Genomic DNA, 25,770 nt, shown 5'->3' with positions numbered 1-25,770 from the left:
TTAAAGTAAAAAGTATTATTTTAAAATATAAATATTATAAATAATTTTCAAATTATTTTAAACCATAAAAATTATTATAATTTAATGTTAAATTAATAATAAAAATAATCTTTATTAATATTTAATTAATTAACTATTTATTCTTTATAAATGTATGGAAAAACAAATCATACCATGACATAGTTTCAGTTATACTAAATACTCATAAGTTCTGCACCCATTAATATATTCTCTGCTCATAAAAATAGGTTTAAATTTAAATCATTCCACAAACTAAAAAGTAGAAGCTAGAAGCAAAAAAACGCACACATTGCCTATTTGATTAATTTTTTTGGGTTTCCTATGATCTGTGCTAGTTTTTGCCAAAACGTGTGACCAAGGACGGTTCTTATCTTATAGGATTGCCGATGTGGATAAAACCACCCTCTGCTGTTCTGTTTTTTTCTCTCATTCTTTGGTGAGTAGGAATCATTTGGGCTGTTGGTAATACTGCTGCTGGATGGATCATAACTCTGTTGCCCTGCCAAGACCCTGTTGCAGTTTTTCTGCTTGGTGAGGGGGCCATGCAATTGGGTCCATCTCTTTCACTGGTATGATTTCACTGGAGTCTTTCTAGTTAGTTTTGTAACTCGGTATTGTTTCTTCCATTAACTGGTTTCAAGTTTTTGCTCTCTCCGGCTGATTTCTACCATAGCTGGTCTCATCTAATTACATCTCGGAGGGTGTTTTCAGAGTGAATTTGTAAAGCTGTATGACATACCTCTATCCTTAGAGTTGTTCTGTACAAGTTCTCAGAATTAGTATAAATGACTACTATAACTGCAACCACAGCTCTAGTAGATGTTGCAGTGGCAGCAACAGGTCACCGTAACTCTTTGAGCAATTTCCCCAAAACATCATCCTCACCGTCATCACCATCTTCAGCAATTCAACAGCCCATCGTCTCAGGCAAAATCCATTTCAATGCATTTACTGGTCTGTCAAGGTGCAAGAAGCAGCTCTTGTTTTGCAAGAGTGTGAGGACATGGGGGAGTGTTCGCCTGCACTGTGTAGCAGGAGACAGAGTAAGGACTCGTGCTGTAGCGGCCGGAGTTGCAGAGGCTATTGTGGGAGAAGAGGAAGCAATAGAACGAGAGCAAGCTGGCGAAGACACGGCGGTTCTGCCGAGACTGAAACCCAAGACTGGGAAAGCGGCATTGCCTCTTAAAAGTGACAGAGTATGTCCCTCTACTTTTTTCATTCACTGTAGTATTCTTTTAATTTTTATCTTATATTTCAATGCCGAAAAGAAAGTAAATCATACAATCGCATGTTTCCTGCCAAATAGGGATATACTCATTTCTTCTTCCTCTGAAGCAAGGAAGGAAATTGGGGCATCTCATGCTTCTTAAATTGGGGTGGGGGGATGTTATACAAAGTTGCACAACTTCACGCCACAATCCCTACCCTTATGATGGTGGGGTGAGGGTTGAATCTGTGCAACTTTGTTTTCACACAGAATATGGGTTGTGAATTCTGTCAAGCCTATCTAAAAGTGGATTGCAATTTGTGTGAATGCATTGCAATATTGGCGTATAGGCAGAGGCTTCCAAAGGCATAACAAGTTTGTTTAATACTTGGTCCTGTTAGAGTAATTTGAATTTCTTAGCGAATGCTTTTTGAAATTATCTGCACTTGCGATGGGGTTGTGGTTCAATAACGAAGACGGCAACTTGTTAAGCTACCAACCAAGGTTCAATTCCCCTTGAGGCTTGAATAAGCAATCGGGATTAGGTGCAAGACCTGGGTAATTTTGACCGCAGTGTACCTCCTGTAACAGAAAATTAGCTGAATGAAAGTGCTCATTTTCAGAGTTTTGTCCCTAGCAGGTTGTTTTGCCTGCTGAAGTGGAGGGCCAAATCATAAATGCTTCTGTTTCATCAGGCCAAATTCTTCCGTTTCAGTATAAAGGAAGTACTTACAAATATTTGGACTCAGGCCACTTCATCCTATCTGTCAATGAAGGTTAATTAAAGTAAAATATTACATAATATGAACGTGTGTATGCAGACACGAAATTATTCCATAAGCATTCTTATGTAGGCTTTGAAGTTCTTGCCACAACCTGAACATCATTTTCACGAGAAGCCTGTTCAAATCTCACCTATGGTTGAATAGTCCGTGAGGCTACCTTTTGTTCAAAAAGGGATTCTCCTTAAGTCTTATCTACAATTGATGAGTCTTTGAGGCTATCCTTTCTTCAAACAAGAACTCTACAAATCTTTTCTACAATTCAATTGCCTGTGAGGCTACCCATTATTCAAACAAGAGCTCTCATCACATATTATCTTCAACGGATTGCCTGTGAGGTTACCGTTTATTCAAACAAGAACTTAAATGAGCTGCCGATCTAATTTTAAGTTATTCTTCCTAGTGGCTGAAATTGTAATTCTAGCACATAAAATTCATAGTGGCTTAATTGTCATTCTAGTACATAAAAGGTATATTTTCCCAAGACACTGAAGTTTCATGGCTAGTGCAAAGAGAAACAATAAAAATTATAAATTATTTTAATTAAACATGGTTTCTTTTAATCAGCTTTATCTGCTTTCGCACGCTGTTGGAGGTGGCCCCAAGATATACGTTTTGTAAAACTGAAACTGGATAATATTATATTGTAAAAGGGCGGCAACTAGCAATGAGCATACAAAAAAAGCTGATTTAGGATTCTTCATGAAAATGGCAGCTCTCAGAAGATACTTGGAAGATACTACTACTGCGTAAGATTAATACATTTCAGATATTCTTGAAAGTATCATGCCTTCTGAAAACTCCTAATAGACATATAACCTTAAAATGCATTATAACCTTATAATGCCTTTTGAAAACTCCTAATAGACATATAACCTTAAAATGCATATAAACTTAGCGGAGAATATGCTGGCTGCATAGATTTGATGGGAGATAAGATAAGATAATCTTATTGATGTTCAACCAATGACCAGAAAAGTAGGTCAATGGGACTGAAGAATACAGCCAGTATGAATACATTGTGAGAGAGAATTCTGATGCTCGTTATATATGCCATCTTTCATCTGATGGATTGTTTCTTCTTCTCTGAACTCTGCATAAGCTGCATCGAGGGACATCATATTGTTGGAGGCTGTGGATCGGGCTTCCTTGCTGAGATAATTGCCAAGTTTCTAAACATGTTGCACTCAGCTTTTAAAACATCCGGCTTCTGCCTCTGCTGGAGCAAGATATTCATAATCGTTGCATGCTGTGAGGCACAGTAATGCTCATTCTCGCGCACTTTGGTAGTTAATGAAAACAGGGAATTTCTGTTGTTCTGGGTGATTTCTCGATGGCCTGTCAGTGTCCATTTGAATTCCATAACCTCTCTTTGATCCATGTTTTCTGAAGCCAAAATAAAACTGACTGAAGACAGAGCCAAATTTGCAACAGGTCCAAATATAAATCCCACAAGCAGGGAATATCCTCTTTTCTGCAGACTGAGCAACAGGGAACCTGGAACACTGGTATTCCACCAACATAGGAAACCTGGAACGAATCTCTTGACACAAGTAACTCTAGCCACAACCCAAGAAAGAGTTTCAAATTTTGTTGTGACAAAACATGTGAAAGCCCTGGTTGATTTCTCAAGGAAAACAAAAACCAGATAAGCAGAGTTGTGTGTACAAACAACATTACATATAGACCCAGAATGAACACATTCCCCTGACCCAATTTCCAGTTGTGGAAGCAAAAGCAAAAGAACAGAAACCTAGTACAGATCAGAGATACTGAGCTATAATAACTGATAACCACTGGGATTCTTCAGAGTATGAGATGAAACTTCCCCTCTCCTTACCAAGCAATCCAAAGAGCAAAGAACCTCTTACCAGGGTATCCAGCAGTCTGAGAATTCTCCAACAAGCAAAAAAGGTCCCTTTCCATTCCATAATCCCATCCTGTTTGCAGAGATAAAATATTTTGAGTTCTAAAAGCTGGACAACAGTTTTGAATTTCAAATAGCTAGGATGGGATTGCATCCTTGCAAATCCTCTCCCTGTGTGATATGAATGATGCTTGAGATGTGGCTGCATATGAGATTTATTATGGATATAACATGTCATAATACCTGAATGAAACTAACCTTAGGGGATGATGCAATATGTTTGCCCCCCCATTTTTTTTACCAATACTGCTTGTTTAAGTGTTGATGCCTTGTTTGCAAATGAGTCGGCTTCTGAGTTTAGATCCCCTAGAACTTGGAGATATGAGATCTTGAGTTGGTTCCTGACCTCCTTGTTAATACGTTCAATGATCAATGCGAACTTACTGTCTGTTGGAACCATTTTTCGAGCCATGGTTTTGAGAGTGACACTTAGGTATCCTAGAGTATGTTGGCTTCTTTGGCAAGGAGGAGGCCCTGCAAAAGAGCATAGGTCACTGATTGATTTTTTGTGACTTTTCCTAGACCCCCAGGCATAGGTTGTTTCTGTCTGTTCCTCGGGATCATAGATGATTCCCTCTGCAATTGCCACCCTGGCCCCAGATATACATTCAAGGTACCTGTTTATGTATTTTTTGATTCCCTCCACCGAAAGATGGTCATTTGGATTAATTTCTGTTCATTTATGCACTTTTTGCTTTCAGATGACCAGGCAGGAAAAATGTTTCAAAATTCTCTTTCTCAGTACAGCTGAAAACTTTAACAACAGTGAACATGCTCTCTCTCAGTTTTTTCTCGACACCAGAGCAGAAGGCTTAGTAGGAATTAGTGTAAGTAAATAATAAATATATTCAATTCTTGTTGCCATATTTTGGCTATCAGTTCATTGAATACGGCTATTTTAGCATTTGACGAGTTTTACAAGCTGGGAGAAGACAGGTAAAAAATATGGATTTTTGGGATTTCATTTATTATAACAAGCTGTTTTCTAAGGGGGGAGGTTTTACATCAGATTCTGAAAATGCTAGAATACTATTTTTCTTTTCTTTTCAAAACATGAAAAAGTTAGTTTATTTTATATTTTATTTTAAAGATATATGCCATAATCTATCGGTTAGGTGCAGGTAGTAGAAATTTAGAAATAGGCATTGAATTGATTTTACTGAATGAGAATTTAACATGAAGCCTTATGAACTTACTACTTACAGAAGCGTTCAAAAAGATTTTTAGAAATTCAGAAGTTGCGAGTGAAGAAGGAGGAATATGATCCTATAACTGCAATTAGTTTGCTCAAGCAAACTTCAAGTACAAAGTTTGTAGAGACAGCAGAAGCTCATTTCCGTCTCAACATTGATCCCAAATACAATGACCAGCAATTAAGAGCAACGGTGAGTTTGAGCTTTAAAATTTTGATAGACCAAGACTGAGTTTTTCTATTTTATATATAGCAGAATGTGCCATGCTTGGTACTTGGAAGAATGATGTTCTTAAGACTGTGTAGTGTCCTGTGTGGTATGGGTAGAAATGAGAACCCAAACTCTCGAAGCACTTAACATGCATATATGCTTATTTATAAGTATAATGTTGATACTTGGCAAAGTATTTTTGCTTTCTATGTTGTGTTTTTTCTTTTAGCGGTGGACTTAGATGATTCAAACAATGCAGCAATGGCTCTTTAACTATATTTGTGTACATTCAGATTGAACAATGGCTGTTTATCTCTATTGTGTGTACATTCAGATTGAACAATGGTTGTACTGAGGATAAAGGATAAAATTTCCGTACTCTTCCATGGAGAAATCCCAATGGGTTATGAACTGGCATATAAATAAATTTGTGTTTTGCAGTGAGCCTTTCTCAGAAACTTAGTTTGTGCTGAGTCTGGAATTTGAGTCTAAGCTTTGTGCCTAAATTACAGTTTCAGGATTGAGTTTGACACTGCATGATAATGCTAAGCATGGTAATGTGGACAAAGTAGGTTTTAATACGAACTTCTGTGTCATTGCCTTACTTTAGAAAGGCCAGAGTGTAGCTATATTTGCAGTTTTGTGAGTGAAAAAAATCCTATTTTTATATGCAGAGGTTTTAACCTTTCTGATAAAGTTTGCAACAATTTCCGAACTCAAGCTTTTCAAGCAGTGTTGCAAACATCCTGATTTCATCGTGAAAAATCGCAAAATCACGATTTTTTGGCCTAGCTGATTTTATGGGCTGAAAAAATTGGCCATTCTAAAACCATGCAAAAAAATCACGATTTTATCATAAACTGTGCAAAAAATTGCAATTTGATGGAAAAATTGCGATTTAAATGATTTTTTTTGACTTTTTAAATTTTGTATATTTTTAATAATTTTGCCGATGTTTGTCAACTTTTACGAATATTTTCCTGATTTTTTGGTTTTCCGGACCCTTGCAAATTTTATCCCGATGCCGATATTTGCAACATTGGATTGAAGACTGAGTTTGAGTTGTATTCTCTAGCAGTTGTGATTTTTCTCTAGTGAATATAGAAGTTCCTCATGAATACGTTGTTTATGGAACAGGAAAATACTTCTTTGACAAACTATCTTCTTTAGGCGATTTGTCTTTTTTCATTTGTTAGTTGGTAAAGCCTTATCTCTGTGAATCTGTCTGTGTGCAAATTGGTGTGGGATGGTTTACATTATTTTAAGGCAATCAAGTGTGGTCGTTTCAGGTGATTTTACCTAAAGGAACGGGTCAGACTGTTAGGGTTGCTGTTCTTGCACAAGGTATGCTTTCTTCATGTTTTAGTCCTGTATAGATTGGAATCTTTGGGTCGAAGATAAAAGAAAAATGGGACTAATCTTTATCTTTGCAATATTAGAGGATGCATTGGTGAACCAGTCAAAATTATGATAAGAAACAAATGTTACATTTCCATCTTTGCAGCTTGTGCATAGAACCTTTAAGTTGTAAGAATATAGAGGTATCTTCCTTCAATACTTCTGATGATTTGTCAAAATTATGATAAGAAACAAATGTTACATTTCCATCTTTGTAACCTGTGCACAGAACCTTTAAGTTGTAAGAATTTAGAGGTATTTTCCTTTAAGGCTTCTGATGTTTTGTTTTCATTTTCACTTCAATATCTTTAGTTTCAATGCTTCTTACCCAAGACTGGTTATTAAATTTTAAAGGATTAATTCTCTATATGAATGACCATGTCTCTGAAGATTCTTATTCCTTGAATTTTGCCTCTCATAGTGAGGATGTTAGTTTGTTAATATTAGGCAACAATGGTATGTTCTATGCTTTAGAGCAATTTTACTTCAATTTCTTTATTAGCCCAGTATCAATATTCAGATTAGCAATCACATCAACATGATAGTAAAATGCAGATAAAACATAAACATAAACAGTAGAAGACAAGCCAAAACAAGAGGACACAAGATGTGGCACTGGCCAGGGACAAACGCCAATGTGGGGAAACCCTTGATCAAATCTTCTTTTAGTCTTCAATAGTTCAGCAGAGAGAGATAGTACAATTTACAAATCTGATAATTTATAACAGCAGTAAAAGAGCCCTAACCAGAAAAGTCAACGCTGGTCAACAGTCAACGTTTAGCCTCGATTTCTGTGCCCTGAAATGTGACCTGCCCAAATAGAGATAGCCGAGATAGCCTTCACAAAAACGCAGTCAAAGGAGGTCAACGCATGGTCAAACTGTCTAGAAATTCAGTCCCTTGAAATTTTGGCCTCCTGAAATTTCGGACCTATGGAGAGAGAGAGGCCCAGAAATCTGTACCCAATCAATGAGGAGCGAGAGAGAGAGAAGTGTGAAGATGAGTGTGTCCAAATGAGGCTAAGTCACCTTCTATTTGTATGCAACGTTGAGGATGAATAGACGTGGTTGTTGGGCTTCTGAGCCTACATAAGTTCGCTGGCTGACCTTGACAATTTGACCATAATCAAAATAAATTCATAACTTCATTTGTACATGTCAGAATCAGAGGATCTTTAGATCAATCCTACACCTCTCGGAGAGAGGAATTCAGAAAAATATCAGCTGTCATAAATAAGATGACCCATGTGGAGTTTGGCCCTAGTTGCCAATTTTAACACTCCCTCTCAACTAGGGAGAACTCCATCTGCTAATCCATCTGCCAATGTATACTATCTCTGCCATCGATGCACTACTCTGCATTGCTCTGCTCTGCTTTGCTGAACTATGAAGAAGAAGAAGTGATCGAGAATGTATCATACCATTCTCTACCGACCCGAAGTCAGTCTTGATCAAAGGAGAGTGTGTCATACCACTCTTACTGACCCGAAGCCAGTTCCAATCAAAAGAGAGTGTCTCATACTACTCTTGCTGACCTGAAGTCAGTTCCAATCAAAAGAGAGTGTCTCATACCACTCTTACTGACTCGAAGCCAGTTCCAATTGATCCTAGATCAATATTGGTCATCCTAGCATAGGGAGTATAGTAGTACACGATGTGTCCATCATAGTACTATGGTCCCTATCCTCATTTCTCTACTCATTGGCCAGATGAGAGGTACTTTCCATGAGTCCCAGTCTACATGGGTAGGATGTCCCAACAGGAGAAGGATGAACCACTCATCCTGCGTACATGTCGCCAAGGTGTATTACAGGGGAAAGGCTGAATCACTCACCCTGTACACAGCAAACCACTAGGGAAAGGCTGAACCATTCACCCTATGGTTGCCCATCGCTCCAAGAAGTACCCCAAGCTCCCCGGAGCTCCCAGAGCTCAATGTCCATCTCATATAGGACCCTCATAAGAGGGTCTCTCCACGACACCAAGTCGTTCTTGAAAGGCCAAGAACTTGACCTTCCCCAGGGGCTTTGTTAGAATATTGACGGCTTGCTCATCGGTCCCAATGTGATGGAGCGTTATTGCTCTTCGTTGTACCATATCCCGGATAAAGTGGCACCTAATATCTATATGCCTAGAGCAATCATGAAACACGGGATTCTCTGATAATTAGATTCCACTTTGGTTGTGTTGTATCTCTGAGATGATAATGGTTAGCTATCATGCCAGTGCATCTAGGATATTTGTTTTGGGGGGTTTTGTTTTAATTTTGGAGGACCAATGTATGAAACAAATATAAAACATATAAAACATTCATACCTAACCTTTTGAATAATATTAATATTTAAACAGAGGGCTGCTATTAAAATCCACACAGTGATATAGCTTGTTTAGTGATGAGTAAAAACTGAAAGATGATATGACTATTACAAGTTTCAAATAGAAAATTAAATAATCATAAGTAAGAAAACCTTCAAACAATGTTCAGAAAGTTTAACAGAATATGCCTAAGATTACAAAAGATGCTGATGATTTTATGATTTAGAGGGAATTAATTAAACAAACAGTTTATATAATTCATTCTCTTTAAAGGTGATCACTTCAGAAGCTTATAGGAGTAAATTGAAACACAATTATTCCTACCTGTTTATCTCTGTAAAACTTAAGAATATGAAGAAAGAACACAATGAATGAAAACTGGAAAACTTATAGGGAACACAAAACTGTATGAATCAAAACTCAAAATCCTTTGCCTTTGTATTAATGATTCAGAAAAAGCCAAGTACATTTAATGCTTACAAATGTTTCTTTCAAGGGTGCAACCCTTAATAACTCGTGGAAGGGAGTTATTTATACAATCTTAGAGCTGAGAAAACATCTTAAAGAAATTTACAAAAATAGATCAACACAAAATCAGGAATATAAACTGATAGTCGATCTGTCACTATTTTGGTGTTGAGCTGTTGATGACTGTTCCTGGAAAAGCTGAAAACTGCTGAACTGTTGATGACCTGTTCCTGGAAACACTGAAAACTGCTGAACTGTTGATGACCTGTTCCTGGAAACACTAAAGGCTGTTTGATCCTTTTTTCAGTCAAGTAAATCAGTTAACTATTCCCAACGTTTCTTATCTGGGATAGATAACTTAGTTACTCTTCGGTAAACTTCATCCATTTCTGTATACTTAGTAAAAGTAGGTTTTACTGGAAATATATGTTTGATTTCATTTAGAATGAAAAAGGAATCTCTAAGTGCATTCAGCACAACCCTTGGTGTTGTTGCACCTCTTATGTTTGAAACTGAAGCTGCATTGGTACCTACCTCTGTAAGCTTTCGAACATAATCTTCAATGGGCATTAATTTGTCGTTTATCACAAGCATAGAGGGCAAACCCTTGCTGGTCAAGGGTTCTAACCTACTGAAAAATCTTTGAACTATGACATTAACGTTGTTGCATTTTTCCTCCAATTGAAGAATGAGGTTTTTCTTCACTTCAAGTATGGTTGCTGTCCTGTCATTTATACCTAGTTCTTCAAGCTCATATGATCCGGACTTAAACAGGAATGCAATAGATTACAGAGATAACCATAAATACAGAGATGCGATAACCATAAATACAGAGATGCAACAGAAATAATACTTCATTTCATTACTGTAAAATGCTGAAATATGCTTACAAACAGAAATAGAAATAAACCAGCTAGGGCAATGGTAGCTCATCTCTGAGAAGAGATGTGGTGGCTACATGCCTCTGAACTGTTAAAAATTGTGTTACAATGAGGCTCGAAGGCCTATTTATTGTTGAGAAACAATGGAAAACCCTTCACATCCAAAACCTAACCCTAGAAGATGAAACGCCAAATTGTGGGCGCTGTTTGGGTAAATTGGTACATCAATTTCCCGGGGTCGTAACTTTGGTATACGATCTCTGTTTGACGCGTACAATAGCTCGTTAGAAAGATGTATCTGAGCACTACCACTTTGGGAAGGGACCCATGTTGCCCCTAGATTTCCCAAAAAACGTTGTTTAGGGCCTCAAAACGGCTCCGGAAGTTCAGGACCCGAAAAACTGCTAAAAATAGTAAACTGTGCTACAATTTAGGAAACTAAAAAACTGAAAGAGACAGTTGTGGGGGTCCAAATGGGATAGGTGGGTGGTCACCAACATCCACCTGGATCATTCCTCCCCCCTTAGGAAGCAATGGTCCCCATTGCGTTGAGTTCCTCCATCTGCTGAACTTGGTCCGTGGTGAGCTGTTCTGCAATCTCGGATGTGTCCAGTAATGGTGGGAAGCATGGTCGAGAGTAGTACACATTGAACACTTGGTGCAGGCGAAGGAATGGAGGAATGCTGTGCTCCAAAGCATTATTTCCCATAGCCTTAGTAATGGTGTAAGGACCATGTCGGCGTGGTCAGAGCTTCTGATGGGCTCTTGTAAGGCGTTCTTTCTGTAGATGCAACCAGACTTTGTTGCCCACCTGAAGCTTGTGTGGTACACCTGTGGGTGAGGAGAAGTTGTTCCTATGTTCTGTCATGACCGTTTTCCTTTGCTGCTGCTGCTGTTGCGTGGAGGAACCCTTCGCGGGAGTCATGGATGTGGTGACGATCTTCCCCTTACTTTGGGAGCGAACCAGACAGAAAATAAATTTCCTAGTCTGTGATATGAGCTTGCTGCCTTTCTTGGTAGTGATCAAAGAGGTGGCGATAGGTGGGGCTACCTCCGGTATCCTGTATAATGAATTATCCAAAGAAATAATGACAGCACGAGGCCTTGACTCATACACAGCATGTCGCCTCCACAAGTATGGTTGGCCTAATAATACATCACAAACATCCAGAGGTGTAACATCACACAATACCTCGTCTGTGAAGGGTTTGATGCTGTAGGGAAGGCGACACTGCTGGCGAACTTTGAGATCTCGTCCTTCATGAAGCCACCCGATACTGTACCACTGTGGGTGTGGTGTAGTCTCGGTAGGTCCAACCGCTTCACGACCTCTACTAAAATGAGGTTCTTTTGGCTGCCACTGTCGACAATGAATTGCAGCGGCGAACCCTTCACCCACATCTGTGAGTGGAAAAGACACTCCCCCTCCTCTGTGTCTTCGGGCTCATTCTTCTGGATCCGCATCAATGATCTGCTTTCCTTTGCCATTCCCCTTGTCGGGCTCTGGCTCAGGGTCGGAACATGCATTTGATTCGGAAGCCTTCAACTCGGCCACCAGTGGCTGCTTGGTCCGATACTCACTTGTGTTATGAGTGGGACTCTTGTGGAACTCACACCACTTCCCTGTGTCCTTCTTCGACTTCGTGGTGTTGTTCTTTTCTTGTTGCTTCGACGGGTTGTCTTGGGTCACCCCGCCTTGGCTTTGTCCTTTGGGCTTCGGATTTGCAGATCCAAAGTCTCGCTTCTTTTGTTTGAACTTTTGCTCGATTTTGACAGCGTATCGATACACCGTGCCGAGCGAGGAGATGTTCAGGAACTCCATCTCTTCCTGGATGTATCTGTGCAGGCAGCCACGGTATTTGAGTACCAGATGCAGCTCTGAATCTTTGATACCAAACTGTGTGCGAAGGGTATGAAAAATGTTTGTGAACTCCGACACATCTTGGCCCCGTCCTTGCCGCAGCGTGGTCCACTTTATGTATTTGTCCTCATAGCTTTTGACAGGGTAGTACTGCTCCTTGATGGCATCTCGGAATGAATCCCAAGTGGGTGCAGCTGAAAATTTCAAAATTAACTTGTACCTTAAAGGGCGTGGCGTTTCCAGAGTAGCGACTGGAAGCCGATGCGTTGCTTCTGGGTAGCCGCTGAAGGATCTGGGCAAAGCTGTCCATCGTCGCGTTCCGTTGTCGCTCGAGGGCTTCTTCGAGCAATATTTTGATAGGATCTCCTACCCCCTCGTCTTTCTTCTCATCTGCCATGGGAAGCCGTCGGGATTTGCGAGGCTGGTCTTGCAATGGTTCGACCAGTTCAAGCCCTAACTCCTTATATCCCGACCTCGTTGGGGACATGAAAAGAAAAACAGAGAAAAAGCAGACCGCTCTGATACCACTGATCCGGACTTCAGCAGGAACGCAATAGATTACAAAGATAACCATAAATACAGAGATGTGATAACCATAATTACAAAGATGCAGCGGAAATAATACTTCATTTCATTACTGTAAAATGCTGAAATATGCTTACAAACAGAAATAGAAATAAACCAACTAGGGTGATGGTAGCTTATCTTTGAGAAGAGATGTGGTGGGTACATGCCTCTGAACTGTTAAAAACTGTGTTACAATGAGGCTCGAACGCCTATTTATTGTTGAGAAACAATGGAAAACCCTTCACATCCCAAAACCTAACCCTAGAAGATGAAACGCCAAATTGTGGGCCCCGTTTGGATAAATTGGTACATCAATTTCCCGGGGTCGTAACTTTGGCATACGATCTCCGTTTGACACGTACAATAGCTCGTTAGAAAGATCTATTCGAGCACTACCACTTTGGGAAGGGCAACATCAGTCCATGGACCCATGTTGCCCTCAGATTTTCCAAAAAACGTCGTTTAGGGCCTCAAAACGATTCCGGAAGTTCAGGACCCGAAAAACTGCTAAAAATAGTAAACTGTGCTACAATTTAGGAAACTAAAAAACTGAAAGAGACAATTGTGGGGGTCCTGTTGACACCTAATCCTCAACGGATGGGTGAACTGGAACGTGAACAATCATCAAGAAGATGAACTGTTCCGTCTCCTTTTTGTATATAAACAATAGTTCTCTAATGAAATAATATATCAGTTTTTCTTCTGCTTATACTGGAGTTACCCTGGCCTGACATGGTATCAGAACACAGGTCCCAGGTCCCTTTTTCTGGCGTGCCTTGTAACTCCTCTGCCTCTTCCAGCGCTCTCTCCTCTAGTGTAATTACATTCGTTGGTTAACGCCTCTGCCTCTGCCAGCGCTCTGTCCTCAAACGGCTATGTCAATCTGCCACACCTGCTGTCCAAAATCGTTCCAGCGTTCCTCTGCGTGATTCTCTGCACCTCATTGAATTCTCTGCGCATCATTGATTGTCTGCGCCTCATTATACCCTGCGCATCTGCATGGTAACCGTTTTCAAACAAATTTTCCCACGACGAAATCGACTTTTGACCTGACCATCAAAGCCTGTTATGAACAATTCTCCAAAAGCCTCCATGTTGAGTTGCTCCGCCCAATATCTTTACCATCAACCAATGGTCGAACAAGTAACTGTCCACTTCTTGCGCGAATCATAGCAACAGCTCTCCAGTCTTTGTATTCCCATCTATCAATCTGCCCAAGAACATTCATCTCCATTGAGACAGGTAACCACTGACATGCATCTATCGTTATACGAGCCACGACCTTCTTGTCTTTGAAGTGGATAGCCAAAACCAACTCTCCAATCTGTTGTTTTAAAGCTTCAAAAGAATTCTCTCCTTCAATTTGAATATCAAACTGATCCTGTCCCTTAGCTGTAAGCCAAAATCCTGTGCGAACAAATACAGCCAATTGACAGATCCGATACAGTAAAATGCTGCCTTATATCGGTACGGTAAAGACCAGTTGCGTAAGATAACTTTTGAAGGCAATCCCGCACTAATATTCCATCTGCTGATATAGCTTGCTTGCATCGTGCCCGTAGTTGCAGAGCAATCTTGGAAGGTGTTCTCCACGTAGTTCTGCGGAACGAATTGGGATCCCTGGTCGTGCATGTAGTACTCGGCCTGAGAAGGATTCGCATTGCAGAAGGGGACTGTAATGATTTAGCGCAGAGCAGAATCGTTTGTCCAGAGAACGCCAAGAGTTGTTTGGCATCTACGATAAGAAGAGCAGATCTCCGAATTTGCTTCTGCCCGCGTAGGTCTTGGCTTTTGATTTGAATGCCTATAATATTGCACAATTCTTTATCATTTGAATGGTATATGATGGTCCATGTTGTTGTGCGTTACAACTGAGATTGTATGTGCGTTGATTGCATGCTGGTGTATTTACAATACATTGAAATTTTTTTATGATCACTTTATATGCGATGTTCCTTTTATCTGAGATGGCGGTGCTGAGCTAACGCTGTGCTGTGGTGGGGCTGAATATTTATATGTGCATTAACGCTGTCGCTGTGGCGGTGCTTTATATGTGCACTAACGCTGTATATATGTGTGCACTGTGGTTACATTAATCAGCGTTTGAGTTTTGAATGCGTAGTTTATACATATGTAATATGGTGAGGATCTTTGGAGGGCTTTGAAGAAACAGTAAAGTATTTGCCCTTTTTGAGTACAATTTCACTGTACATCAGTAGAAGTTTTTTTTTATCAGCAGAAATTTCTTATCAGCAGAAGTTTTATAGCAGAAGTAATTTTTTACAGAATGCATTCAATCATTTCTATGGTAGGAATAGTTCTCACTGGCAAGGAGAACTATTCTGAATGGTCTCGGATGGTAAAACACACCCTCATCTACAATGAGTTGTGGAAAGGAGTGTGTGTCGGAGAAGAAGACAAAGACCCTGTGCAACCTACATCAGATAAAGAACTTGTCATTTGGGAAAACAAGAACAGCAAAGCCTATGCATTGATCGCAGCATCTGTAAATGAAGAAGTAAGTCGTCATATTTCATCCTATTCCACTGCCTTTGAAGCTTTACAAAAGCTGAAAGAACTCTATGATTCACATTCTGCACTTGAAGTTGTTCAGCTCATGATTAAACTCTTCACTCTTGAACTGAAAAATAATGATCCCCTTGCTCTTGCATCTGAAATAAAGTCTATAATGCATGATATTAAATCCACTAAGGTTGAGCTGGATATCTCTCTTATTGCCTTTCTCAAGGCACTCTATCCTACCTACTCCAATTATCTTGAGTCTTTACAAGCAAATGGAAATCTTAAAGACATAACCTTTGAGTCTCTTGTGAAAAAGTTTGCTGAAAGAGAGAGCCTTTGGAAAGAAAACAGTCCTTGAATCTTCTGAAGAGACTGTTTGCCTTGCTCATAAAGAAAAACATCCTGCTCAAGATTCTACAAGAGGAAGAGGTGGACGAAGAGGAAGAGGAAGATACTTCAGAGGCAGGGGGGCAGACATTCTCAAGCAGAAAAGGCAGATCTGCATTGCATTCGCTGCAAACGAAATGGATCACATGATGCTTCTACATGCAAGCTACCATGGGACAAAATTGAGCAGAGAAGAAATCAGCAAAAAGGTAAAACTGATGACACAGACAAAGGTAAAGCACCTGAATCCGCTCACTATATTGAGGCACAATGTAACATTGGAGTAAATGAAGATTTGTTTAATGCTTCACTTGCTTTTTCGAAAAATGATTGGTTGCTTGATTCAGGAGCAACCTGTCATATGACTCATAGGAAAGATTTTTTTGAAGATTTCACTGACAATGTTGATGGAGCAGTATACTTTGCAGATCAGTAAAAAATCAAGCCATCAGGGCTTGGCACAATCAGGCTTAAACTGCCTGGTCTTCCAGACTTTCTTCTGGACCATGTTCTATATCTCCCACAACTCAAGAGAAACTTGCTGTCCCTGGTCCACATCCGCCAGCAAGGTCACTCCATTCATATGTTTGATGGCAAGCTTGAGGTAAGAAAGGCATCTGACCACTCACTTGTCATGAGGGGTATAGAAGAAGAAAGACTTCTTAAACTGCAAGGAACTTCTGCTCATGCACAACATTTCTCATATATTTCTCATCATGAAGAAAGTACACTTCCATCAAGTTTATTATGCCATGCTAGATTTGGACATTTAAACTATGACAGTCTCCGCTTATTAAAGAAAAATGGTGTTGCTGGTTTGCCTACAATTCCTAGAAAACATAAGCAATGTGATGCTTGCATTCTAGGAAAGCACAACAAACAGTCTTTTCATGATTCACATTCAAGAGCACATAGGAAGCTTGAACTCATTCATTCAGATTTATGTGGTCCAATGCCTGTTCCTTCTGCAAATGGAAATAAATATATCATGACATTTATTGATGATTACACCAGAATGTGTTGGGTTTATTTATTGAAGAACAAATCTGATGCTTTTCAAACATTCAAGAATTTTCATAAATGGATTGAAAATGATGCACAATCTCATATTGGGTCTATACGCACTGATAATGGAAAAGAATATACATCAAATGAATTTGAACACTATCTTCGCCAACATGGGATCAAACATCAAACAACTATGCCTTATAATCCCCAACAGAATGGTGTAGCAGAAAGAATGAATAGAACAATCTTGAATATGGTACAATCCATGCTTTTCTTCAAAAATGTAAAGATAATGTTTTGGGCTGATGCTGTTCTATGTGCTGCATATATAAAGAATAGATGTCCATCTAGTGCTATAAGAAACAAGACTCCTTATGAATTGTGGTATGGACATGTTCTTTCGGTAAAACATCTCAGGATCTTTGGTTCCACCTGTTATGCTTTAATACCAAAGGTACATAGAAACAAACTTGGTGCTAGAAGTCGTAAGTGTATCTTCCTGGGGTATTCAAACACATCTAAAGCATACCGCCTCTATGATGAAGTAAATAAAAAGTTTGTTTTATCTAGAGATGTCATTTTTCTCGAATCATCCAAATCTGACAATGTTGTTGAGCGGCAACTTGATCGCTTGGATAGATTCGCAAAAACAAAATCATTTCAAGAATTTGATAATCAAATTCCACATCTTGAAGGGGGGATTCCTATACTAGAACAACATGTGGAATCTTCTTCTGAAGAACAATCTCCCCTGCATGAAACTCCAACAACGGATGATGCTTTAAGTGATGTAATTGATAGAATTGGGAGACTCAATCTTGATTCAGTCCCAACTCAATCAATAGAGCAGCTTGGACCATCTCAGAAAGGTCCCCCAAAGTGGCTGACAAAGACACTTGAAAGTGTTCATCCTGATGAAATTGGAAAAACAGGAACCAGAAATACAAACCGACAAGATGGAGGTGATGTAGATGACTCTAATTCACCTGTTGATATGGATGTTACTTATGATTGTGAATTGAACTTGTCTACAGATTTTGAACCAACTTCCTTCAAAGAAGCTGCTTCTCATGATGAATGGAAAGAAGCGATGCAGAAGGAGTATGATGCCCTCATAAAGAATGGCACTTGGAAGCTGGTTGATCCTCCATTTGGAACCAAACCAATTGGCTGCAAGCGGGTCTACAAGAACAAGCACAAAGCTGATGGCTCACTTGACAAGCACAAAGCTAGGCTTGTGGCAAAAGGTTTTGCACAGAAGGAAGGGGTCGATTATGAGGAAACTTTTGCCCCCACAGCAAAATGGGCCACCATCCGGACACTCTTTGCACTAGCTGCTCAGAACGGTTGGAAAGTCCATCAAATGGATGTAAAAACTGCATTCTTGAATGGAGATCTAAAAGAGAATGTTTTTATGTCCCAGCCTGAAGGATTTGCTGTGAAAGGACATGAACACAAAGTATGCAAACTTGTGAAGTCCTTGTATGGCCTCAAACAAGCACCACGAGCCTGGTATGAAAAACTAACTGAGCATCTTCTGAAACTCAACTTCAAACATTTTGATCTTGATGATGCAACTTTATTTGTCAAGAAAGTTGGCAAAATAGTTGTATATCTTGTGGTATATGTAGATGATCTTTTAATGACAGGGAACAATGAAAGCTATATTGCATCCATAAAGAAAGAATTAGGAAAAAGTTTTGAAATGACTGATTTGGGCTATGTTCATTACTATCTTGGCATTGAAGTAACCCAACATTCAAAATCCATATTTCTTTCTCAAAAGAAATACATTGGAGATTTGTTAAACAGAGTTGGCATGACAGAATGCAATCCTCTTTCTACTCCAATGGAACAAAACTTGAAGCTCACATCTATTGAAGGAAAGGAATTTGAGGATGCAACAAAGTATAGACAGCTTGTAGGAAGTCTCATCTACCTCACTACTACCAGACCAGACATTTCATTTGCTGTTGGAATCCTCTCCAGGTTTATGCAAAAGCCTTGTGAGGGACATTGGTCTGCTGCAAAAAGAGTTCTAAGGTACTTGAAGGGAACTCAAGACCTTGGAATCGAGTATACACAGGTGGACGACTTCAACTTGATTGGATACTTTGATTCAGACTTCGATGGAGACAAAGAAACTGGGGTATCTACTTCAGGATATGCTATGAGTCTTGGATCAGGAGCTGTCTCCTGGAGATCACGCAAACAATCAGTACCAGCAGATTCCACAACAGAAGCAGAATACGTGGCAGCAGCTGAAGCAACGAAAGAAATTGTGTGGCTCAGGAAAATTCTTGAAGACTTGCAGGTAAAACAAATACAATCAACTCCACTCATGATTGATAACACCTCTGCAATAAAGTTGGCCAAGAACCCAAAGTTCCATGATCGTACTAAGCACATCAATACTAAATATCATCTGATCCGACATCATGTTGAGGCCAAAACAATCCATCTCCGTCATTGTTCCACAAACGAGCAAATTGCAGACATCTTCACCAAAGCGCTGGGAAGAGAAAAGCTTGAAAGATTCAGAACGATGCTTGGACTCACCAACATCCCTTTAGATTAAGGGGGGGAATGTTGACACCTAATCCTCAACGGATGGGTGAACTGGAATGTGAATAATCATCAAGAAGATGAACTGTTCCGTCTCCTTTTTGTATATAAACAATAGTTCTCTAATGAAATAATATATCAGTTTTTCTTCTGCTTATACTGGAGTTACCCTGGCCTGACAGGTCCAAATGGGATAGGTGGGTGGCCACCAACATCCACCTGGATCATCATAGCTATCTTTAGAATTCAAAAACTTGATTACCTCAGTGGCAACTTTTGACATGTCCTCAATTTCCTTGGAGATAGTTTCAATAGCTTCCTGAGCTTTCTCCAACAAGTCTTTTTAATCAAAGATTATCTTGATATAGGGCCAGATATCCTTGACTGATTCAGTAATTTCTTCCCATAGAATCTCCTTTGCCAAACCTAATTTGTCTCCAAGGTAAAATTCTTTAATTTCCTTCTGCAAAACTTCAATTTGACTTTTTTCCTCTGCAATTCGGCTGCATGTGAACTGTCTGTGACTGCTTTCATATGTTTTAATTCCTTTAGTTCATCCTGCAACTTCTTAATTTCAACTGTCTGAATGGACAGGTTCTGAACAACTTCTGCAAGTTGTTCAGCTCCTTCTGCTGTACTTGTAGTTGGTGCTGTGCCTGAAGTAGAAACTCTGGTTATAGAGACTGCTGAAAGAGGAACTACATCCATTGGAATTTGAGTCCTTTTCACAACTTCCTCTTTCTCTTTGACCAATTTTTCCATTTGCTCCTCCATCTATTTTATTTGCAGATTTTGTTCCATGATGAGCTTCATCATGTCAGATTTTTGAGTCTTGGTTTCTTCAATCTCCTTGGTCATTGGGTCCTCAGAAGCTGGCAGTTTGAGCTGCTTCCTTAATGCTGAGAGCTCAACATTTTTCTTCTTGACAAGTTCTTCTATAGCATTTATATTTGAGGGATCATATCCCATCTTCAGCACCAGATCTTCCAAAGATTTGATCTTGGTGTCCTTTGCCAGTGAGGAAACTTTTTCCAACTTGAGCTGTGACTGTGTATTGGCCAAGGTGACCTACAACTTTGACAAACTCATGGTAGTATGAGTTAAAGTGGAAGAAATCATCTGGCCAGTCTGTTTGTGCATCTCAATTTGGTGAATTGGATGTACATCTTTTACATTAAACTCAAAGTAAGATTGCTTCTGATAATGTGCAGGAGTCCTGGGCTGTGGAATTTGAGCTTGTAAGAAAGCCATTTACATCTTACCCTTCTCAGAGTCAAAGACTGAAAGAAGTCTAGCTTGAGAACTGGAACAATGTTTCTAGAATTGAGTGTAAGTGTTTAGCTTCAATTCCTCATTCTTCTTCTTAATTTCACTGAAAACATGGAAGATATCATCTTCTTTGTCCTTTTGACTGGTTCCACTGGTTTGAATCACCTGTTGTTCTTGAGAAGTAGTGGAATGAGTGGGGGACTGTGTAGACTGTCCACTAGACTGTGTAAAAAGAAAAGTCTCCCCAAGTCCATCAAATGTTGTTTTCTGTGGCTCATTTGTTGGACTAACCTTCACAGAGATCCTAGGTCTCTTCTTTCTATGCACAATTCTAAAGCCCTGGCTTGATGCTTCAGTTGTAGGGGATGATTGTTCTTCCCTTCCTCGCTTGGTTGTCTTTTCTTGTGCAAGTGGAGTTTGTACATTTGAAGTAGAGACTGCTTGTTCTTCTGCTTCTTGAAAGGTGTTCTCCTTCCATTCTAATTGATTCTTGTACTGCCCTATTTCAGGCCTGGCTGTTTGGTGGGATGCAGTAAATTTATTTTCAACCCTGAGTTTTGAAATTACTCCCATTGGGTCATAAGACCAAGTGAAGCTGAGACCAAACTTCATTTCCTTCAATAACCTGTCTGCTTATTCCCCTGCTGCTCTAGTGTTGCAGATGAAAGGACCAACTTGAGCCTTTAGCTTGAATTGTGATTTCTTCTTTGTAGCTACACTTTGTAGCTACAAAATGTACTTCATCTGCATTTAACCTCTGCCTAATATATTCCAATGCAAAAATTCTGATAGGGAGGTACTTAGGAAGTTTGTAGGGTGGAACTGGTTCCACTGGTTTGAATCACCTGTTATTCTTGAGAAGTAGTGGAATGAGTGGGGGACTGGGTAGACTGTCCACTAGACTGTGTAAAAAGAAAAGTCTCTCCAAGTCCATCAAATGTTGTTTTCTATGGCTCATTTGTTGGACTAACCTTCACAGAGATCCTAGGTCTCTTCTTTCTATGCACAATTCTAAAGCCCTGGCTTGATGCTTCAGTTGTAGGGGATGATTGTTCTTCCCTTTCTCGCTTGGTTGTCTTTTCTTGTGCAAGTGGAGTTTGTACATTTGAAGTAGAGACTGCCTGTTCTTCTGCTTCTTGAAAGGTGTTCTCCTTCTATTCTAATTGATTCTTGTACTGCCCTATTTCAGGCCTGGCTGTGTGGTGGTATGCAGTAAATTTATTTTCAACCCTGAGTTTTGAAATTACTCCCATTGGGTCATAAGACCAAGTGAAGCTGAGACCAAACTTCATTTCCTTCAATAACCTGTCTGCTTCTTCTCCTGCTGCTCTAGTGTTGCAGATGAAAGGACCAACTTGAGCCTTTAGCTTGAATTGTGATTTCTTCTTTGTAGCTACACTTTGTAGCTACAAAATGTACTTCATCTGCATTTAACCTCTGCCTAATATATTCCAATGCAAAAATTCTGATAGGGAGGTACTTAGGAAGTTTGTAGGGTGGAAGCTCACAACCATAGACTCTGATTTCTGTATAGTTTTGGTAAAGATACCAATCTCCTGTGGTGGCTTGATCAACCAACTGCAATACTTTCACAATTTCCTCACTGATTCTTGGTACTGGAGTACTGCTCATAAGATTAATAGCTGGATGAACAAACAATTCTATGAACTGTTTATATGTAAATTCTTCCTTCTCCTTCATTCCCATAGAAGTCTAAAATATCACTGATTGTTGGTTTCGTTCTTCATCTAGCTTCTGTAAGGTGAATGGAAACTTGTCTCCTTGAAAATATATAAAAAGATATACAAGTACTGAAACATACTTGAATACTTCTTCAATATTAAACTGGACAAATTGTTCATGGATGGCTTCAACTAGAAATTGGCTAAAGTTATAGAGAACAGTAGGTTTGGAATCAGTGGAAAAGATAGACAAAAAACCTTGGATGGCTTCATTAACATATTGATCAGGATTGTCACTAAGCAAATAAGAAAGAATAGTGGTAATTTGCTTGGTTTTGTCTGGGAACATGGATGAATCATAGGGAGGGTTTCTTTTAGGCAGAGGGCTATTTACAACAAAGAAATGTTCAAGAGTTTGAGACCTTTTAGTAAAATCTAGCTTTTGATAGGCTTCTATCAGGCTTTCATGAGAAAAAGGATGGGGTGGTGCAATAGTTGGGGCCTGCAACATCTGTTCAATAGATTGAGCATTGATAAAACAAAGGATTTCTCATGTAGGTGAAATGATAACTCTTTGATTGGGATCATAGGGTTCGTGGCATTTCCTAACAAATTCAGGTGCTCTGTGTATCTGTTGTGGGAAAATGTAGTGAAGAAGGTGGGAGTCCTAAAGGCTGTTTCATCTATCTGATCAACTACCCGGTCTTCCATCCAACAATAGATTTCATATAAATCAAATTGAGAGGAAGAATTAATTATTTTACAGTCTCTGTCGACCAGGGGAGTATGATGGAAGTCAACTTGTGGATGAATGAGGGGATTTGGGATTTCTGCAATTTCCTTTCCCTTAGGAGGAATTTTGTTTGGTGAATTGCAGGTTGAACTGGACGGAAATGGGAAGAATTGGTCTGAAACACAGTAATAACAGAAAAATAGTATAACTAAAAATGGATTAGGTGGACTTGGATGTCGGCTTGGTTCTGGACAAAATTGAAAATTCGATTGAATTGTGAATTTGTCGTTTAGGCTGCAAACACGAAATCTCCAGTGATGAATTGAGTTTCAGAAATGTACTGTGTAACGATTTTTGTGGAGGAACATGGCTTATAATGAATAAAATGGAGCGGGGCTGTTTGATGAACGACTAAATCCTCATTGATTATCCAACGAGACTGTTAAAACGGATCTATGGAAGACAAATTCGTGGGAGTTGTGAATTAATTGAATAATGGATAGACGACCGCTGATTGGATAGAGGAAGTGACTGGGAGCGGAGGTGGATGATTATGTAGGAGCGATGGTGAATGGTTGAATGAAAACCGTGTTCGGGAGCAAGTTAGGGCGGTAAGTTGGGGCTGTTTCCAAAACTGCCCAGTTTGGAGCCCCCCCCGCTGATAAAGTTCGGACGGCGAACGAGGGCCGAAGAACAATGTAAGCCATCCGATCTCGGGAGAGTGCGGGATGAAAAATAAAATGAATGAGTTTTAACAATGCGAGGTGGAAGTGATGGTGGGGCCAAGAGTTCTGTCAGATGTGACATTTATGGAGTATTAGGGAATAAATGGATGAAATTTGGATAAAAATAACATTGATACTTAGAATTTATGGTTAATAAAACCCATCACCATATGCACATATTTCCAATGTTATATCTTAGGATAAAAATCCTTTCATGCTTCAATTGTATTTCATTTGTCTACCTACTCTTAACTCCTAACATTTTTTCAATCTTAGTTACCCGAGTGCACTTAGACTAGCAACTCAACATTTTTCTTTTAATGACTAATCTACTTTTATCCCTTATTGCTTCCAGTGGCTCAGATTAACTATTGAGCCAATTTTATTTATTACCTATTGACAAACAATTTAAATCAAATCCAATCATGATTAAACTGTACAATTGGATTCTATGGACTAGTGTGGCAATTAAACAATCTGCACACAACATTTTATTTGCAAAAATAAACTTTCACTGAGAGTAGTGGCATTTGGATTTGAAACACTGTTAGATTTTTTATTTTTTATTCTAATTTTTATTTTTATTTTTATTTTTTTATTCTTTTCTTTTTATTTATTTTTCTTTTCTTTTTTCTCTGATCTAACATTTTTTATTGTTGCCTTCCTTTTTTAGGGCATCTATTCTAACATTTTATTTGATATGGACTGATTCATTAAAATCCCTAACATTTTTTGATTCAATATTCTTTTTGTCCATATCCCGAGTTAACATTTTTTGATTCAATATTCTTTTTGTCCATATCCCGAGTTAACATTTTTTGGAACGAATTTCATTTTTTTGACTAATTGATGCTAACTTACCAAAACCAAAAAAATGCTACAACATCGGCTCCAACTGGGGACTGCTTTCTCCTGTAGAATGCAAAGAACTTGCAGATCCATGTGCCTTATTCTCGGGCTATGGATTCTTTGTTGTGAAAACTCACACTGACAGTTTGAAAAATAAAATAAACCAGACTTTTTACAATGGTAGTAATGAAATCTACTTCAACGTTTCAGTACTGAATATAATGTTTGAGAGACCTTCCATTAATAGGATAAGTGGAATACAGTCTGTCAAGATTTTGTAGCACAAAAGTATTGTTTCCCTTTACTTCAGCAATAGCTAAAGGTCCAAACCATAGGTTATCAAACTTGACATGTTTTCCCTTGTCTTCTCTTCTGGAATCCCATCTTAGAACTAGATCACCCTCCTTGAAGTCCCTTTCCCTTGCTCTTCTGTCGAACAGGCTCTTCATCTTATTCTGATACTTTTTCAATTTGTATTGAACTTCATCTCTGTTTTCATTTAGTTCAATAATTTGGTTTATTCTTCTTGAAAAATCATCAGGTTCATCAGTTGAATCCTGCAGAAACTTTAAAACAGGGAAGACCAAGTTGGTAGGGAAAATTGCATCTTTTCCATAGACTAATTGAAAAGGAGATTTTCCAATAGACCTCTTTGGAGTAATCCTGTTTGCCCAAACTGCATAAATTAGATGAGAGTCCCAACTCTTTTTTATGATCTGTTAAAGTCTTTTTGATCACTTTTATCAGACTTTTGTTTGATGATTCTGCAAGACCATTACCTTGAGGATAATATGGAGTTGAATGATGTAACAAAATCTGATATTTTTGGGAAAACTCAACGATTTTAACACTGGAAAATGCTGTGGCATTGTCAGTAACAATCTGAGTTGGGCAACCAAATCTAGACAAAATAGTTTCTTCAATGAATTTGATTACAACTGAATCATTTGCGTTTCTTACTGGAATTGCTTCCACACATTTGTTAAAGTACTTTGTTGCAATGAGGATCTATCTATGCTGATTGCTTGAAGTGGGATGAATTTCTCCAATAAAATCTAATCCCCATTGGAGAAAAGGTGCTGAGACTATTGTTGGGATTAGTGGAAGAGCTGCTAGTTTTTGCTTACCAGCAAACATCTGACAAGGGACACAACTTTTGACCTTTGCTCCTACTTGTAAGAACAATGTGGGCTAGTAAA

General features: G+C 39.1%; 1 protein-coding gene across 2 annotated transcripts in view; it reads left to right on the top strand.

Annotated features, from left to right (window-relative positions):
* The first annotated feature begins 305 nt into the window (after positions 1 to 305).
* LOC149235880 (uncharacterized) overlaps positions 306 to 25,770 on the top strand; it is a 239,828-nt gene continuing 214,363 nt past the window's right edge. Inside the window, exons 1-3 of one of the 2 annotated variants that reach the window (XM_089372261.1) lie at positions 306 to 1,217; positions 5,143 to 5,322; positions 6,630 to 6,684. In XM_089372261.1, the coding sequence (XP_089228387.1) occupies positions 807 to 1,217; positions 5,143 to 5,322; positions 6,630 to 6,684 (646 nt within the window). In that variant the 5' untranslated portion in view covers positions 306 to 806. The remainder of the gene's footprint in view (positions 1,218 to 5,142; positions 5,323 to 6,629; positions 6,685 to 25,770) is intronic. The other variant, XM_089372260.1, reaches the window with a different exon arrangement.

Source organism: Pinus tabuliformis, chromosome 8 (assembly GCF_031772625.1).
Source record: "Pinus tabuliformis cultivar Carrire ecotype Pingquan chromosome 8, CPIR1, whole genome shotgun sequence".
Classification (NCBI taxonomy): Eukaryota; Viridiplantae; Streptophyta; class Pinopsida; order Pinales; family Pinaceae; genus Pinus; species Pinus tabuliformis.
The sequence above is the reverse complement of the archived record's forward strand: the minus strand, read 5'-3'. Positions and strand labels throughout refer to the sequence as shown.